This window comes from Muscardinus avellanarius, assembly GCF_963383645.1.
Source record: "Muscardinus avellanarius genome assembly, chromosome: 6".
In the NCBI taxonomy this organism is placed as follows: domain Eukaryota; kingdom Metazoa; phylum Chordata; class Mammalia; order Rodentia; family Gliridae; genus Muscardinus; species Muscardinus avellanarius.
The window spans coordinates 138,096,287-138,114,460 of NC_137791.1; the positions used below are offsets into that span (position 1 = coordinate 138,096,287).

The 18,174-nt window shown below is 48.4% G+C and overlaps 1 protein-coding gene across 1 annotated transcript in view; it reads right to left on the reverse strand.

Annotated features, from left to right (window-relative positions):
* The window catches only part of HTT (huntingtin), a gene marked incomplete at both ends in the record, with an annotated part of 126,838 nt that extends 109,541 nt beyond the window's left edge, over nucleotides 1–17,297 (reverse strand). Inside the window, 2 exons of the mRNA XM_080697081.1 lie at nucleotides 4,618–4,701; nucleotides 17,104–17,297. Of these exons, the coding sequence (XP_080553207.1) occupies nucleotides 4,618–4,701; nucleotides 17,104–17,297 (278 nt within the window). The remainder of the gene's footprint in view (nucleotides 1–4,617; nucleotides 4,702–17,103) is intronic.
* Between the last annotated feature and the right edge of the window lie 877 nt (nucleotides 17,298–18,174).

Below are 18,174 nucleotides of genomic sequence, written 5' to 3' on the forward strand. Positions count from 1 at the left end.
GCTTGTAATCCCCGCACTTGGGAGGCGGAGACAGGAGGATCGCGCAGGTTCGAAGCCAGCCACGCATGCTGGCTTAGGAGACCCTGTTTCTAAATAAAAATATAAAATAGGTCTGGGAGTGTAGCCCGGAGGTAGAAGGGCTTCCAGGAACCCCAGTACCACAAAATAAATAAATAAATAAATAAATATAAATAAATAAATAAATATAAATAAATACTAATTTCTCAACTCTCCTGTTGAAAATCATTAAGACTATCTTTAACTTTCTAGTGGATGGGCAGCACTGCACCAATATCGTGACATGCTTTCCTAAGAGTCAACGCCCAGAAGTGAGACTGCAAAGTCAAACAGATGATGGCCTAGTGCTTGAAATTTTGCCAAATTGCCTTCGAGGAAACTTGTATCACCTCAGACAGAAACCCATATATTTTTTTTTTTATTGTTTGGCCATTTTATAGGTAAAAAGCATTTTTATTTTCACTTTAGTATCATTGTAGTGTGTTGGTGAGTGCAGTCTGCTGAAACAAATACCACAGCCTGAGTGCTTACACGCACTGCCGCCTCACACTGAACGGCCAGAGCCCGAGGACAAGGCAATGGCGGGCAGCCTCCTGCTGAGGGCTGAGTAGGTGGTCCAGGGTGGCGATCACATGCAGGTCTAGGAGGGTCACAGCGCACCCAGAAAGGGCATGGAAATGCCTGCTTCCCCTCTGTCCACCACTCTCTGGTCGCTGCCTTTCAGCTTTCCTGGCTTATATTCCTTACAATAAACCAGTCAATGCAAGTCAAGTGTTTTCCTAAGTTCTGTGAGCCATCCTAACAAATTACCAAACCTGAGAGGGGAATCATACAAACCCACAACGCATAGGGGCCACCCGTAAGTAGACTGGCCTCCCAAGACTTGTGACTCATCTGAAGTAAGCGTGGTCTGGGGGACCAAGTCCCACGACTGTGGGATCTGACACCACCTCCAGGAAGGTGAGTCAGAACTGAACTGACCCATCGCTCTGGGGTGAGGGTGGCATATGAGCGTTTCCCACGGGACGCACAATCCAGTTTAATTTTTTTTTTTTTGCGCAAGTCTGGGGATGGAACCCAGGGGCATTCAACCTCCCAGCTAAACCCTCTGCCCTAGTTTTTATTATTTATTTTGAAACAGGGTCTCACTAAGTTGCAGAGGGCCTCGCTAAATACCTGAGGCTGTCCGCAAACTCTGATCCTCCTGTCTCAGCCTCCTGAATTCCGGGATTACAAGCGTGCACCACCACACCTGGCTATTTTTCATTCTTTATTTTGAAACAGGGTCTCACTGAGTTGTAAAGGGCCTCACTAAGTAGCTGAGGCTGTCCACAAATTGTGATCCTCTTGTATCAGCCTCCCAAATGTTGGGATTACAATCCCCAGTAGCAAAAAAAGAGATTAATATAAAAAGTATTAACATCTATCATTTTTATTTAAGATGGCAAACAGAATAACCACAAACCAATTTATGATATCTCAATAAATTTCACTAATTTGTGAATCTGAACCAACATTCCATAAATTTGAGAGGAGTCTAAAAGACAAATGAGCAAGAGTCAATCTGGAAGCCTTCGATGTTTCCAGGGAGCAGCCTTCAAAATGAGTGGCATTCCCAGGGCCCCACGTGGTGGCGAGCCCTGAACAGAGCAGGGCTGCAGCAGCAGGCACCAAATACTGGCCCAGTGTCCAAGGTCACTGCAGTTTAGAGGATGCAGCGCAGCAGGACGTGTGTCCAGTTGGGGACACTTCTGTGCAGCTCTTCCCTCACCCTGCCCCACAAGAGCTCTATGGATGGGGCTGAAGGTTCAGAGCGGAGAAAACAGGCTCAAAGATGCTAAACTTACCTAGAATCGCCCCGCTTGTCCATGAGGTGCAGATCGGATTCGAGCACTGCTTTACTCTACTTTGTCAGTGTGGTTTTCTACAACAGCATCCTAAGCTAGAGTATTTCTATTCCCATTTTCAGTATATATTCTCATTTTTATTTCATTTTCTTTCCACACTTCTATAAATTACAAAAAAGAATCATCCACCCTACTTCACAAATGATGGAATTAATTGAACTAAAATGAAATGCTGGGTGTGAAATCTCTCTGAAGCATAAAATCGACATGCACGGTGCCATCTTAAAGAGTCACCAGGACCGATCTGCAGGACCCCTCTATGTGAGGCCCAGGAGACAAAGTGGAGCAGTGGCTGCCAGGGCTCGGGAGCTGAGGGATGTAGAGCTGCCATCTGAGGGGCAGAAGAAGAAGGGACACAGGGATGGACTGCGGCAATGGCTACACGACATTATGAACACACTCAACTGTGCACTCAGAACTGTTATGATGCGCGTTGTCTGATCTATGCTTTTACTAAAAGTGAAATGCAATGGCTAAAGAGAAACTTAAAATATAAAAAAAGAAGCCGGGCGTGGTGGTGCACGCTTGTAATCCCTGAGCTTAGGAGGCTGAGACAGGAGGATCGCGCAGGTTCAAAGCCACCCTCAAGGGGTTAGGCCGGTGCGGGGCCAGCGGCCGGCATCGGAGCCTGCCGCGAGGCAAGGCCGCTACTGAGGCCTCCGAGGTCAGGATCGGAGCCTGCCGAGGGGTTAGGCTGGTGCCGGGGCCAGCGAGGCCGGGATCTGAGCCTGCCGAGGGGTTGTGCCGGTGCCGGGGCCAGTGGCCAGCATCGGAGCCTTCCGTGAGGCAAGGCCACTACTGAGGCCTCCGAGACAGGGATCGGAGCCAGTCGAGGGGTTAGGCCGGTGTGGGGGCCAGCGAGGCCAGAATCGGGGCCTCCCATGAGGCAAGGCCGCTGCTTGAGCCAGCGAGGTCTGGATCAGTCCACCGGGTAGCCAGGCCACTAGTGGGGCCGTCAAGAATGGGATCGGTACTTGCAACGCGGCATGCACAGAGAAATATCGCAGAAAATAAAAACCAGATGCTTCCCCTAATCAGCAATAACTAGGAGGAAAGGGGCAACAGGAAGTGGTCGAGTTATAGAAAGGGCCCTATAGTGAAGCAACTAAGGTGACCAATCAGAGGGTATGGAATAGGGGAGGATGGAGCCTCTTTAAAACACAGGAGGTACATAAACAAATGTATCAAAGTTAATCACCAAACAAGAATGGGATGGAGGGAGGGGGAGGGAATGGGATGGGGAGTGGATGAGGGCTAATTGGATGATGTGTGCTTATATATATCCTCTCAAGTCTTATATTCCAATGTGATGTATAATTACAATGCACCAATAAAAATAAATTTTTAAAAAAGCCAGCCTCAGCTACTGAGTGAGGCTCTCAGCAACTTAGTGAGACCCTGTTTCCAAAAAAAGTATAAAATAGGTCTGGAGGTATAGCCCGGAGGTAGAAAGCCTCTGGGTTCCACCCCCAGTACCACCAAAAATATATATATATAAAGAAGAGCCAGGCACAGTGACACATACCTGTAGCTCCAATGTTTGGGACACTAAGACAGAACAATCACAGGTCCTGGGACAGCCCGAGCCACTCAGTGAGACCCTCAGCAACTCAGCAATACCCTGTTCACAGTTTTTTAAAAACTGACGGGCCGGCCGGGCGTGGTGGGCACGCTTGTCATCCCCGCGCTGGGGAGGCTGAGACAGGAGGATCGCACGGGTTCGAAGCCAGCCTCAGCTACTGAGTGAGGCTCTCAGCAACTTAGTGAGACCCTGTTTCCAAATAAGATATATATATAAAAGGTCTGGGAGTAAAGCCTCTGAGTTCTACCCCCAGTACCACCAAAAAAAAAAAAAAAAAAGAGGGGCTGGGGTCTCGCTCAGAGGTAGAACGCCCCTGGACTGGATCCCCAGAGCCAAAAAGAAGAAAAAAATCACCAAAAGCCGTGTCAGCACTAAAATCAGATTATTTTTCTCAGAGTTTTTCTGACAGATTATGAAGTGCTCTGTCCAGGCTTTCAGCAGGAGACTAACACAAATTATTTATTCCAAGGAAAAGAAAAGCAAGGTAAGTTTTTCATACATGCCCATCGGGGAAACAATTCAGAAATTATAGGTGTACCTGTCTCCTACTCAGTACTTGAAAAAGGCCTAAAACGTTTACATCTGCAGCTACTAGGAGCAATGGTAGAAAGCCTCCAGGAGTAGCAAAGAAGCTACAAGGTGCTGCTGTTCACCAAGCAAGACTGCTGAGAAAGGGAGCGCCAGCCCTCCATCAGCTGCCCGGGACCCCGAGTCCCCAGAGGGGCAGGCACCAGCCCCTGCCAGGAGCACAGCACCGACTGCACAGTGCCAGCGAGCAGCAGCAGGTGCTGGAGACCCACGGCAGGCACCTCCAATGGTTCCAGAGTGCTGCAGCAAAATTGTGAATAACAAGACGCAAGAGTGCTAATTAATTATAAGCACGGTGCTCCATTATCATAATAGCTACAGTCCTTGTATATAAGATGACAAAAAGGAAATGGTACTCATGACAGTGTCTGGATATCCTCAATACATGGCCAGAAATATAGCTAAAGGACCCTCGTTTTAAATGAATCATTCAGAGACACTGGGACACAAAGGACATTCTAACCCATGAAGCCTGAAAATATACAGTCTTTATTTCCTCTAGAAAGTTCCAAATACAATTACCTGAGAGACTGCGCCACTATGTTTTCACATATTGTCAGACAATGATTCACCCGGTCTTTCTTGGTAGCCGAGAGCTCCTTCTTTCTAAAAATAAAAGAAGGAAAGGAAGTGAGCATGGGTTAAGTACCCACTTCAGGTGCTTTAACACCCATTCAGTGAGTCCTTCCCACATGTGCACTGTGCAGGGCAGGGTGGGACCAGGGCAGGGCACAAGGAGCTCAACCAAGGACTTTTTAGCATGTGCCATCACAGAAGCAACTCATCTTCTCCACTTTAGAGAGAAGCAGAAACTGAAGCGCCCACAGCTACTGGCCCACGGTCACACAGGCTGCAAGTGGCGGAGCCACGACGGGTCTGCTGGCTTTAAATCCACACCAGTCACATTCTTTCCATGTGTACACATCACTGAAACTGGAATGCAGCTTACGATCAACAGCATGGAGTAAGCTTAATTAGCAGTGTTTTTTCTTTCTCAACAGAACAGAAGACGATGGTATGAATCACAGTGATGGAACATTCAATTCACTAAAACACGATAATGTGGTACCTACTCTACATACCAAGCTGCCTTCCTTTTGGCAAAATCACATTGTTAACTATGGTCAGCACACCATATAATCCTCAATAAGGTATAAGTGGTGGCTAACTCCTTCTTTATCCCCAAGCAGCCAGAACTAAGCCTCCTATTAATACTTCTCAGCCAGCAAAAGGAGATAACAGTCTGGACAAGAAATTACCCAAACCTATGACTTCAGATATCTTCAAAGTCAGGACTATCAAAATAAGGTAATGGGAGACTCCAAACAGGGTACTAGCCACAAAAAATAGACCAGACACTACTATGATTTGAGGGAAACTCTAACTTCAAAGAGATAGAAAAAGAAAACTAACTTACAAACACCCTGTAACACCTTGGGTGATCCTCAGGCTCCTGAAAGTGCATGGGAGAGCAGGGCTATTAAAATGTGGTAATGGTGCCAGGCGTGGTGGCACACACTTGTAATCCCAGCGCTTGGAAGGCGGAGACAGCAGGATCGCGCAGGTCCGAAACCAGCCGGGCTAGCTTAAGAGACCCTGTTTCCACATAAAAAAGTATAAAAATAGGTACTGGGAGTGTAGCCTGGAGGTAGAAGGGTTTCCAGGAACCCTAATACCACCAAAAAAAAAAAAAAGTGTGGTAATGCACTGAGGGCACACCCTCCAGAGGCACTTGGACAGGACCAGGGAGGGCAGGCGGGAGGGATCCTCTGGAGGGCAGTCAGGGCTGGGAGAAGCACGCAGGCCCACAGAGCGCAGGGCCCGGGCCCAGTGTTGCCGCCAGTGAATAATCCGGCCTCACTGTGGCCAGCGAGCGTGTGCTCACCATTCACCACTTTCCTAAAAAGGACTTTCATTGACATAGTCTATGACAGACTGCTAATCATCCACCAAAATTCCCTTTCTACCTTCCTGGATACATCAACCCCAGCTGGGCGTCACCCTGCCCAGCCTCCTTGCAGGTAGCTTTAGACACGTGATTTAGTCTCACACATGAAATGGAACCTAAAGAGGAATTCCCGCCTCACTTACTACACCCCCAAACCTATTTTGTTCTTTATTTTGAAACAGGTTCTCACTAAGTTGTGGAGGGCCTCACTAAAGATGCTGAGGCTGGCCATGAATCTGTAATCCCCATCTCAGACTCCCAAGTACTGGGATTACAGGCCTGTGTCAGCACGCCCGGCTCAGTTTCTGATTATACAGATAACAAGAGATCTCAGAGCATATTGCTTGGGTCCTAAGTAATTCTAAGCAGCACGGGTCCCACAGACCTCCAATCCTCATAAGCCACTCACTTCAGAAGGGCTACAAGGGAAATGGCCCCAGCATTCTTCCCCTGGTAAAAATGAAAAACCGCATGGGCCAGCTGGAAAACTACTGTGAAAGGAAGACGCTGACGGAGGGACACACACTAGACTCGGAGAGCTCACCAGGTGACTCCATGTTCAGAACGTCCGGAACAGACACAACTGGAAGAACAGAGATGGCCAGTAATGTCCAGGGAGAAGAGTCGGCAGCCAAGAGGTATGAGGAGCTCTGGAGAACACCAGAGCTGCTCTGAAATTCATTACAGTAGTGGTTACATGGTTTTATGCTTTTGCCAAAACTCAGAAAACTATACACTAAAAAGAGCACATTTTATACTATATAAACTATGCCTCGATTCAAAGGGAGAAACGAACCGGCTGTGGTGGCACAAGCCTACAATCCCAGTTCTTGGAAGGCTGAGCCAGCCTCAGAACTTAGTGAGGCCCTCCACAACTTAGTGAGACACTGCTTCCAAATAAAAAAATAAAATATAACTGGGGGCATAGCTTAGAGATAGAATGCCCCTGGGTTCAATCCTCAGAACCACAAAATAAAGGAAGGGAAAGAGGGAGGGAGGAAATATCTTCTTTAAACCTCTGTTACAGCAGCTTAATGTTTACCTACTTTAAGACAGCTACCAGGAGGATTAAAAAACTCAGACCACATAAAACACATCTGGGAAGCTAACTCATTTACCTGCTCACCTTGAATTTCCAAGTGAAAATCTGTCTAAGGCTGTAAGTGAACTGCATTCACATATGCCTCAATATGGCCATCTCTTCCACTGTAGTCTCAAAGGACTCTGTAGCAGGGTGGTACCAAAACAAAGGTTGAAGAAAACTAAACTCAGTGGTCCCTGCAACTTAACGATGGTCAAAATAGAAATATTCACGACCCGAGACTTTCAGCAAGGCCAGACTCCAAGCAGAACCTTCATGACTGTGCAGGCTCCACTGCTGGGCTGCAAGGCCGTGAACCGACCGTCACAGCAGGTCCCTTTCCTCCCTGCAAAGAAAGGGGCTTGGCTAAGGGCAGCATGGAAAACGGGCCCATGCGATTGAGGGTGCTGGCTGCCGGGGACAGCAGGCCTCATTGATATTCCAGAAGAAAGACTGCCATGCAAAATGATCAGGGAAGGCGGCCTAACGGAGGTGATTTCCAAGGTCCCTGCAGGCTGGTCCAAGAGCGCAGAAGGCATGATTTGAGGAAAGTAGCTGTCAATATGCCAATTATCTCTGTGGCTCAAAATCAGCCTGGGATTCCAATGTGCATATCATCAGTAGGGTACTAAAGTACTTAGGGTACTGAGAAAGTAAACAAACCATCAGCTTCACATTAAGTACCCATATGCTGATGGAGAACTGGCTGAGCCTGGGAATACTTATGTACCTTCTCAGGAGTAACACAAACATGAGTTTACAGAAGTCCTGTCTCTCTCCTCAAATATAAGATAAACCAAAAGAATATAGTTAGCAATATGCAGTATGGCTCTGGTTCTCGAAGCCTGCCACCTTGGACATACTTCACAAACTAGCCAGGTGTGGTGGTGCACACTTGTAATCCCAACACTTGGGAGGCTGAGACCAACCTCAGCAACTTAGTGGGACTGCCCTGTCTCAAAACAAAAAAGTAAAACTGGGACTGGGAATGTAGCTCAGAGGTAGAATGCCCCTGGATTCAACCCCTAGTGCCAAAAAAAAAAAAAAGGAAGGAAGGAAGAAAGAAAACCCTATTTCATTCCCCATGGAATTTAACTAGATCAGTGAAGTGATTAGTCAAAGTGACATGCGGTACCTGAAAAGCAAGTGTGGAAAAGAGCCGCCTTGCCTGGCAGGACTTGGATCAACAGGGCAAGGACAGCCCTAGCTCTTTCACCACTTTGGGGAAACACATTTTAATTTCACCTTCAAAATGGAAACAAGCCTTTTCAGCCTCCCGTAACCGCAAACAGCAATCTGCATGCACATCATCGTGAGGACAGGTAAATCACTGACTCTACAACACACCCCGACACGGTCTTGAAATTATCAAAGAACCGTGAAAGTGTGTACCTAGGCCCGCTCGTCTAAATGCTTATCTTCACAAGGATTGTTTTTAAGGCTGTGCACAAAAATGAGATTCCAGGTGGGGGTGGCCTGGGATACCCAAGGTATTTGAAAGCTCACTCATCTTCTGGCGAGCCTCTCTCCTCCTCGCCAGAACCTTTGCACACACACCCCGAGCCACAAGCAGAAATGGGTTTTGCTGCTGCAGGATCTGCAGCAGCAGCACTGGGTGGCCTGGCAGGGACTCACTTCCAGTTCCTCCTCAGCGCTCTAACTTTTGCCAATAACTGTACACATGTGAGTATATGTGAGAGTGTTCTACAGAATTAGGACTTCTTTTTTCTGAGTGTGTGTGTGTGTGTGTGTGTATGTGTGGTACTGGGGAAGGAACCCAGGGGCTTTCTACCTCCAGCTACACTCCCAGACCTATTTTATATTTTATTTGGAAACAGGGTCTCTTAAACCAGCTGAGGCTGGCTTTGAACCTGCGCGATCCTCCTGTCTCAGCCTCCCAAGCGCGGGGATTACAAGTGTGCGTCACCACGCCCGGCTAGGACTTCTAAATAAGAAACAGGACACCAACTCATTTGGAACTGCATTTTGCTCAACTGATAATGATTAAGAAAAACATTCTTATGTGCATGAGTGTGCACACATGCACACACACACAATGATTTAACACTTTTTATGTGTGTACAATACTGGGGTCTGAACTCAGGGGCCAAATTCTACCTTTGAGCTATACCAGGCCTTTTATATATTTATTTATTTGTTTGTTTGTTTGTTTATTTTGGGGGGGGCAATACTGGGGATTGAACCCAGGGGAATTCTACCTCTGAGTTATACACCCAGCTCTATTTTTTATTCTTTATTTTGAAACAGAAACAGAGTCTCACTAAGTTATAGAGGGCCTCACTAAGTAGCTGAGGCTGGCCTTGAACCTGCAATTCAGCCTCCCAAGTACTGGGATTAAAAGCGTGCACCACCAAGCACAGCTCCTTATTTTTTAAATTTTGAAGCAGGGTCTCATTTGGTTGCTGAAGAGTCTTACTAAATTGCTGAGGCTGTCTTTGAACCTGGAATCCTGTCTCAGCCTCCCAAGATGATTTAATACTTTGTCAAAATTTATGGTTTTAGCCAGACACATGCCTATAATTCCAATACCAATGAGGCTGAGGCAGGATTGCAGGTTTGAGGCAGTGCACAGCAATTTAGCAAGATACTGTTTCAAAATAAAATAGTGCTGGTGCTATAACTCAGAAACTGAACACACCTAAATTCAATCCCTAGTACTGCAAAAAAAAAAAAAAAAGAAAGAAAGAAAGAAAAAAATCACGGTACTTTATTAAGAAGCAACATCCTGCAGTCCTCCAATGGCAAATATCTTGGCTGTGACATCACCATTCATCAGGCACAGATAAGAAACCATCAACAGAAGACAACAAAAAATCAGTTATGGCCAGATACATACAAGTGGTGGTACACACTTGTACTCCCAGTACTTGGGAGGCTGACAGGAGGATGGCAGGCAGGTTCATGGCCAGCCTCAGTTACTTAGTAAGGCCCTGTTTCAAAATAAAGAAGAAGCCGGGTGTGGTGGCGCACACTTGTAATCCCCGCGCTTGGGGGGGCAGAGACAGGAGAATCACGCAGGTTCGAAGCCAGCCGCCTGCGCTGGCTTAGGAGACCCTGTTTCCAAATAAAAATGTAAAAATAGGTCTGGGAGTGTAGTCCGGAGGTAGAAGGGCTTCCAGGAACCCCAGTATGGAAGGAAGGAAGGAAGGAAGGAAGGAAGGAAGGAAGGAAGGAGAAGGAAAAAATAGGATTAGGGCTGTATCTCAGAGGTAGAATGCCCGTATCTCAGAGGTGGAATGCCCCTGGGTTCAATTCCCAGTTACACACACACACACACACACACACACACACACACACACACACACATCAGTTATGCTGTATTAAGATACAAAGGTGGACAAGTCCATAATATGCTGTACAATAATTAGTAAAAAGAGGTCCCCCTCATTAAAATATAATTATACCAGAAAATGTCTACCTAAAGTAAGCAACCTTATGAACATATTAAACATCTTGGAATTGTGAGTTCTGTGGTCTGTGGTTATAACCTATGGTTATAACCTAGACTTAAAAAGAAGCAAACAAAAAGTGACTGCAAATCCAGCCAGCCCTCCCCAAGACACCCAGCGCCTGAGCACACCTCACCATCCCCAAAGACACCCAGCGCCTGAGCATACCTCACCATCCCCAAAGACACCCAGCACCACCCCCAAAGGACACCCAGCGCCTGAGCACACCTCACCATCCCCAAAGACACCCAGCGCCTGAGCACACCTCACCACCCGGCTGCCGGGCCAGCCAGCCCTCCTCTGGTTCCCAGTTGCACCGCCCCTCCCTGCAGCTTTGCTCTAATTAAAGTTTGTCTTGAGATAACTGTGGACTCACCTGCACTTGTAAGAAATAAGAGATCCAGTGTACACTTTACCCAGCTAACCCAAAGTAACATTTGGCGAAAGTACAACACACAGAAATCAGAAAAATGGCACTGATCCCCTCACTGGCTGCTGTGTAGCACAGCCCCTCCCCGCAGCTCCACTCAGCATTCCCATCCAAAGGACCCTGGCCCCTTCATGACCACTCACCTCCCTTCTCTGCTCTCCACATTCCTACTCCAGCACCCGCCCCAGGCCCAGGATTGATGCCAGGAGTGCCACTGCTGGGCTCTATGAGAATTGTCTGTTTCATTCTACAAGAAACTACCAAAGTATTTTCCAGAGTGACCACAGCACTTTGACTTTTCACCAGCAATGACAGGGATCAGTTCTCTCCTCACCAGCATTTGATGCTGTCTTTCAAGAACATAATCACAAGCCAGGTGCAGTCACACGCTTGTAATCCTAGCACTCGGGAGGCTGAGTGAGGAGGATTAACTCAGTGAGAGAGACCCTGTTTCAAAATAAAGAATACAAAAATAGGGCTGAGGGTGTAGCTCAGAGGTAGAATACCTCTGGCTTCCATCCCCAGTACTGCAAATAAATAAATAAATAAATAAATAAATAAATAAATAAATAAATGGCTGTCCAAAAAGAATGTTTCATGATGTGAAACTTTATAAAATTCCAATTTCATTGTCATTCATAAAACTTTATTGGCACACCAACATACTCATTCCCTTACACGCTACCTACGGCTACAATGGCAAGACTGAGTGGCTGGGAGAAAGACACTGTGCCCACGCAATGTCAGGGTTTGGGTGTGGTATGTCCTTTAGACATCATGTGGACAGCCCCTGTCTCCAAAGCAGGAAGGCTCAGAGGGCGCAGGGCTGGAGGAGGCAGGTGGCTGGGGACATGACTTGAGGACTGTACCCTGGTCCCTCCTCTCACTTTCTCTGCTTCTGGCTGCTTGAGTTGAGCATCTATTCTCCACCACACCTGCCATGTGTTTCTGCTTCGGCAGTGGCTGACTACACACTGGACCTCTAAAACCAAACCTTTCTTCCTCTGAGTTGTTCTCACCAGGTGTTTTCACAGCAACAAAAAGATAACAAACCATTACATAAAAAGTATGCCAATGTTCATGGATTGAAGACTTAATACTGTTAAAATAGCATCATTCCCTAAAGTGATCTACAGAGTCAATGCAATCCCAATCAGAATCCCAGCTGGCTTCTTTGTAGAAATTGACAAACTGATCTACTATTAATATGGAAATGTATGATAGCCAAAACAATCTTTGAAAAACAGAATGTTGAAAGACCCACATTTCACAAACTAAAAATTGTGACACAAACCAGTAATCAAGACTGTATGGTATTGGCATAGGATAGACATCAAGATCAACAGAGTAGAATTGGGAGTTCAGAAATACATCTATACATTTATGGGCAATTAATTTTCAACACCATTAAAATTAATGTACCAATGCAATTCAATGGGGAAAGAATATTCTCTTCAACAAACAGTGCTGGGACTACAAATAACCATAGCCACAATCAAAATTAACTCAAAACTGATGAGACCTATACCAGGCGTGGTGGCGCACACTTGTAATCCCAGCATTCAAGAGGCAGAGACAAGAGGATCACAGTTCATGGACAGCCTCAGCTACTTAGTGAGGCCTTCCACAACTTAGTGAGACTCTGTTTCAAAATAAAGAATAAAAATGCCAGGCATGGTGGCGCACACTTGTAATCCCCGCGCTTGAGAGGCTGAGACAGGAGGATCGCGCAGGTTCGAAGCCAGCCCTGCTGGCTTAAGAGACCCTGTTTCCAAATAAAATATAAAATAGGTCTGGGAGTGCAGCCCAGAGGTAGAAGGCCCCTGGGTTCCATTCCCAGTACCACCAAAAAAAAAAAAAAAGAATAAAAAATAGGGTAGGGGGGTGTAGCTCAGAGGTAGAATGCCCCGGGTTCCATCCCCAGACTGGGGGGGTGGGGGCTGATGAGACCTAAATCTAAAAGCTAAAACACTAAAACTATTAGAAGAAAACATAAGAACAAATCTTTGTGACTTTGGATTAGACAAGGTTTCTTAGACAAAACACCTAATACACAGCAACCAAAGACAAATCAGATAAACTGATCCATTCAAAATTTAAAGCTGGAAGCAGGGTGCTGGTGGGGCACTCTTGTAATCCCAGCATTCGGGAGGTGGGGACCAGAGGATAGCAGTTCGCGGACAGCCTCAGCTACTTAGTGAGGCCCCTTTGCAACTCAGTGAGACCCTGTTTCAAAATAAAGAATAAAAAATAGGGCTTGGGATGTAGCTCAGAAGTAGAATGCCCCAGTGTTCCATCTCCAGTACTGAAAAATAAATAAATAAATAAATAAATAAATAAATAAATAAATACTAAAAAGGGCTGAGGGTGTAGCTCAGAGGTGCAATGCCCGAGTTCCATTCCCAGTACCACACACAAAAAAAAAGAAATTTAAAGTTGGACATGGTGGCACACGCTTATAATCCGGGTACTTGGGAGGCTGAGACAGGTGGATCGGAGGTTTGCAGCCAGCCTCAGCTAGTGAGGCCCTTCACAACTCAGTGAGACCCTGTTTCAAAATAAAGAATAAAATAGAGCTGGGGGTATAGCTCAGAGATAGAATGCCCCTGGGTTCAATTCCTAGGACCACAAAAAGAATGATAATTTTTGTAGTTCAAAGGACACTATGATGCTGAGCGCAGTGGCACAAGCCTGTAATCCCAATACTTGGAAGGTTGAGACAGGAAGATTATAGGTTCAAGGACAGCCTTAGCAATTTAGCAACTGTTTCAAACTTAAAAATAAAAGGAGGGAAGTGTGTTATGGGTGTATCTCAGAGGTAGAAGACTGGAGTTCAATCTCCAGTACCATTAAATTAAAAAGTGAAAAGACAGTAATGCATAAAGGAATAAAGGTTTTACAAATCATGTATGATAAGGGATTAGGATCCAGAATATGTAAACAACTGTCACAGATAATACAAATAACTAAAAAATGGGAAACAATGATGAAGGCTTGTAAACTAAGCAAGAAGAGAGCCTGGGTGCCTGACCTTATTATTTAACTTCCTCGAACAGACTTATTTTTGTTTTGCAATAAAACTTGTGATCTGTTTAAGCTTCTGCAACAGGGTTTTTGGTTATTTGCAGCTGAATGCAATCCTAAACAATAACACCAAATACAGTCACATTACTTTCTGCTACCTAGAGGTCCCTAAGTCCTGCTGGTTCTGCCTTCAAACTCCAGTCGCTTCTCATCCTGCCCACGGCCCGCACCCCGACAAATCCATTATCATCTCTCGGCAGATGGATCACTGTAAAGACTTCCAGCTGGTTTCCTGTTTCTGTCTCAGCTTCCTTTCACTCCACAGTCAGCCAAAGCTCATTTTAAACTAGAATTCATATAAGGCCACTGCTCTGATCTAAAGTCTCTTCCACCTACAAGGAAAGTGGTGTTGATCCATACAGCACTCCCCCTACATCCGACCTCACGCCTACGATGGCTCTCCTCCCCTCCATTCACAAGGCAAAGATGATGACCTTGCTATTCCCCAAACGGGGAAGCTTTGGACACGTTCCTCCTCAGTGGTATGGACACCCCTTCCCTGCATGCCCTCACACCACATCTGACTCTCTTCAGGTCTTTACTCAACGGCATCAAATCAATGGACATTCCCTGAACACCTCATCTAAAATAAGGGCACTTCATCACCCTGACATTTCCTAGTCCCTTCCCTGCTTTGCTGCTCCTCTTCACTTGTTATCAATGTGCTACTACTTTGTGTTTCTCTCTCACTTAGGTGGATATCACTCCCCAGAATGAAACCTTCAGAAGGACACAGCCCTGCTCACCTGAGCAGTACCAGGCACACAGAGACAGTAACCACTAACAGACAGAACCACAGTCAGGGCACTGGGTGCAACCCAAACAGAATGAGGACACGTCAAAGGCATATCTAAGTAGGCCCTGCGTGCTGCAGTGGTGGTCAGCCGCACACAGAGAGCTCTCTGCTCTCTGCAGCTGAGCAGAGAGCAGAACTTGGCTACTTCAACTGAAGCTCCCACGTGGCTGTGACACTACTTCCCTGCAACAAAACAAGTGTCATAAAAATGCAACTATACTCTGTAAATCGCTTTGGTCAGTCTTGCTTTGGGAAAAAGAATTCAGCCGAAGCCTGTGAACAGATAAACCAAGACCTAAATTTAGGAGCAGTAAATGTGTTCCTTGAACTTAATAAATACTTGTTTTCCCAACAACAAAGTATATAAAAATATCTATTAGTTGTACTTAAAATAACTCTAATGAGATGGATTTCAGAGCATGCTGAGAACCTCTAAAAGCTACTCTACTAAATTACTTTCATCTAAACGTTTAAAATCTACATTAACACGGGCACAGATTATGTCAGAAGTATACCAGTGCTTGCTCAGGGGTACAGTTAGGTACTCAGGAGAAAAGAGTGAACTGTATCGTGTTAATGTATTACTTACACCAAAAGAATAAATTTGTGCTTGAAACCACCCCACAGCAGTTCGGTCTACGCTCCTGCCCAGGGCCCTGCTTAGTGTTTTCATAAAACACATGCAATGTGTAAACTTCCTTGACTCCTCCCTGCTAGAAAGGCACTGGCTATAATAGAAGACTCTAGAATAGTTAGAAACTACTTATGCAGAGATAAGTTCAATTGTTTTTTCATAATTCCTTTAAGTAACCAAACAGGTTTTTCACCTTTTATAAGAAAAATTTATCTCAACAAATAAGCCAACACGATGACCCAAATCCTCAGTTTCTAATTAAACTCTCAAGACAGGGCAAGGGTCCTGTCAGAAACAGAAAGAACAAGAGACATTACTAAAGACGAATGGGTCTAGATGGGTGCAGTGGCACACGCGTGTAATCCAAGTACTTGGGAGGCTAAGACAAGAAAATTGGCAGGTTCAAGGCCAGCCTCAGCAACTTAGCAAGCTGCAATGGGTCTTAACAGAGTAAGACTCTTTAAGGTGTTGCTTGTTGAAAACTTTCCTGGTTGCCACCCATCTTTAACAAATCCAGAGCAGAAATAAAATGCCCAGAGATGAGACAAAGGTCTGAATTCTAGCAGAGCACACAGGCTGTACATTCTGTGTGCTCCGGGTAAAGTCCTGGGATTCTGTTAGATGTTATTAATAGTATCTCTTTTTCTGCTTCAAAAATTGTTCCCAAGCACAAGCAGCAGAGTAACCTCCAAAGAGTAACAGGATGTCAGCAATGAAACAAACAGAAGCTCTTGTACTGGCACACCTGAGATGTCCAGAGTCTGCAAACACCCCACGTTCGAGCCAGGTTGACTGCAACCGGGGTGAAATGCGTACACCTCATTAGTCCCCTGCAGTAAACCGCGTCTTCACCGATGTGTCCAGTTAATTTCCAACAGAAAATATGGAACAAACATCAGTCAACTCTTCCTAATGTATAAGTCAATTGTATTAATAACTCACCAAGTAGCTCACCACTTACTTGGCGATCAGAATCATCCGTGTGCCGGCAGAATTAGAGCTTAAAATAAGCGGGTCTCTCGGGTGATACTTAAAGTCTCGTTACTACACTGGCATCAAGAACTGAACGGGACGCCCCGGGTGTCAGAAGCACCTCCACTCCCAGGCTGTCTCAAGTGACGCTTGGAAAAAGGTTCTCCCATTGGACGCATCCTCGCTCCCCGCCCCCTCCACTCCCGCGGAGACATCCTAAAAGCATTATGTCATCCACGATCCCACAGCTCTCCCGCTCCAACCCGGGCTCCTCTCGGGATGTCCGGCCCCCCCCGGCCAAACGGACCACACTCTCGGCCCCTCCAAGTTCCCCCAACAGTTACGCGCACTCCCGCCAGGCCTCTCGCTCACAGAGAGAAACAAGTTCGCTCCCTAACTTCGCACGCCAGAAAGGGCGAGAGGACTGGGGCCGCGACTGCCCGCCGAGAGCTCGGGACCGGCCCGGGCGGCGCTGCCGCCCCGCACCCGGCCCGCGCCAGGCCGCGGCGCGGAGAAGGGCTGCGCGGCCGCGGGGGCCAGCGCGCAGGCTCGGGGCGCGGGCCGCCTGGCGGGAGTTGGCCGGCCAGACTCACGGTCGGGGCAGCGGCTCCTCGGCCACGGCCGGGCCGGGCGGCGGCGGCGGCGGCGGCGGCGGCGACTGCGGCGCGGGCTGCGCCTGCGGCGGCGGCTGAGGCGGCGGCGGCGGCGGCGGCTGCTGCTGCTGCTGCTGTTGCTGGAAGGACTTGAGGGACTCGAAGGCCTTCATCAGCTTTTCCAGGGTCGCCATGGCGTCCTCCCGCCCCGTAGGGCAGCCCCCGGAGGCCTCGGGCCGTCTCGCGCCTCGCAGCACGGCTCAGCGGAGGAGCAATGAATGGAGCTCGGCGCCGCGAGCAGAAGCGGAACCCAGGCGCCCGGCCATCTTGGGCCCGTCCCGGCAGCCCCCGCGGTGCCTGCGTCCCGCGACGCGGCGTGACGGAGGCGGGGCCACCGCCATGATTGACATGCCGAGGCGGCGGCCTCCACCAATGGCCAGCTGAGGCGCCGCCCGCCCCGCCCCCGCGCGTTCCGCTCCGGGAGCCGCCTCCCGGCTGAGCGCGCTGCGCCCTCCTCCGCGACGGCGCCCGGCTCGGCGGCGGGGCGGGGCGGGGCGAGGAGTGGGCGGGGCGCGGAGTGGGCGGGGCGCGGAGTGGGCGGGGCGCGGAGGCGCGGCGGCGCGGGGGCCGGGCGGACGACTGGGAGGCGTGGTGGTGAGGGGCGGTGACGGGGCGCGGCGGCGTCCTGCGGCGGGCGGGCTAGCGCGGGGTGGCCTGCGGGTGGCCCGCGGGGCGGGAAGACCCCACGCCGAAGCCGCCCTCCCGCTGCGAGGTCGAGGCCGGCAGCCCGCTGGCCCTCGGAGCGGCCCGGGGCCCCGAGGGCCTCTGGATGGCGCCGCGGGGCGCGTGTCGGGGACTCGCTGCCGGAGGGAGACCGGGAGCGAAGGGCCCCTGGCCACTCTGACGCGGGACCCCGCGAGGGGCTGATGCTCGGGGCTGGCCAGCTGTGGCTTGAGGAGACGCCTCTGCTGGGCGGCGGAGGGAGGGTCAGGGCTGGCAAAGGCGGCCGAGGCTGCTGTCCTAGCGAGGCTGCGGCCAGTGCAGCCAGAAGCCGCCTTGACCACAGAGAAG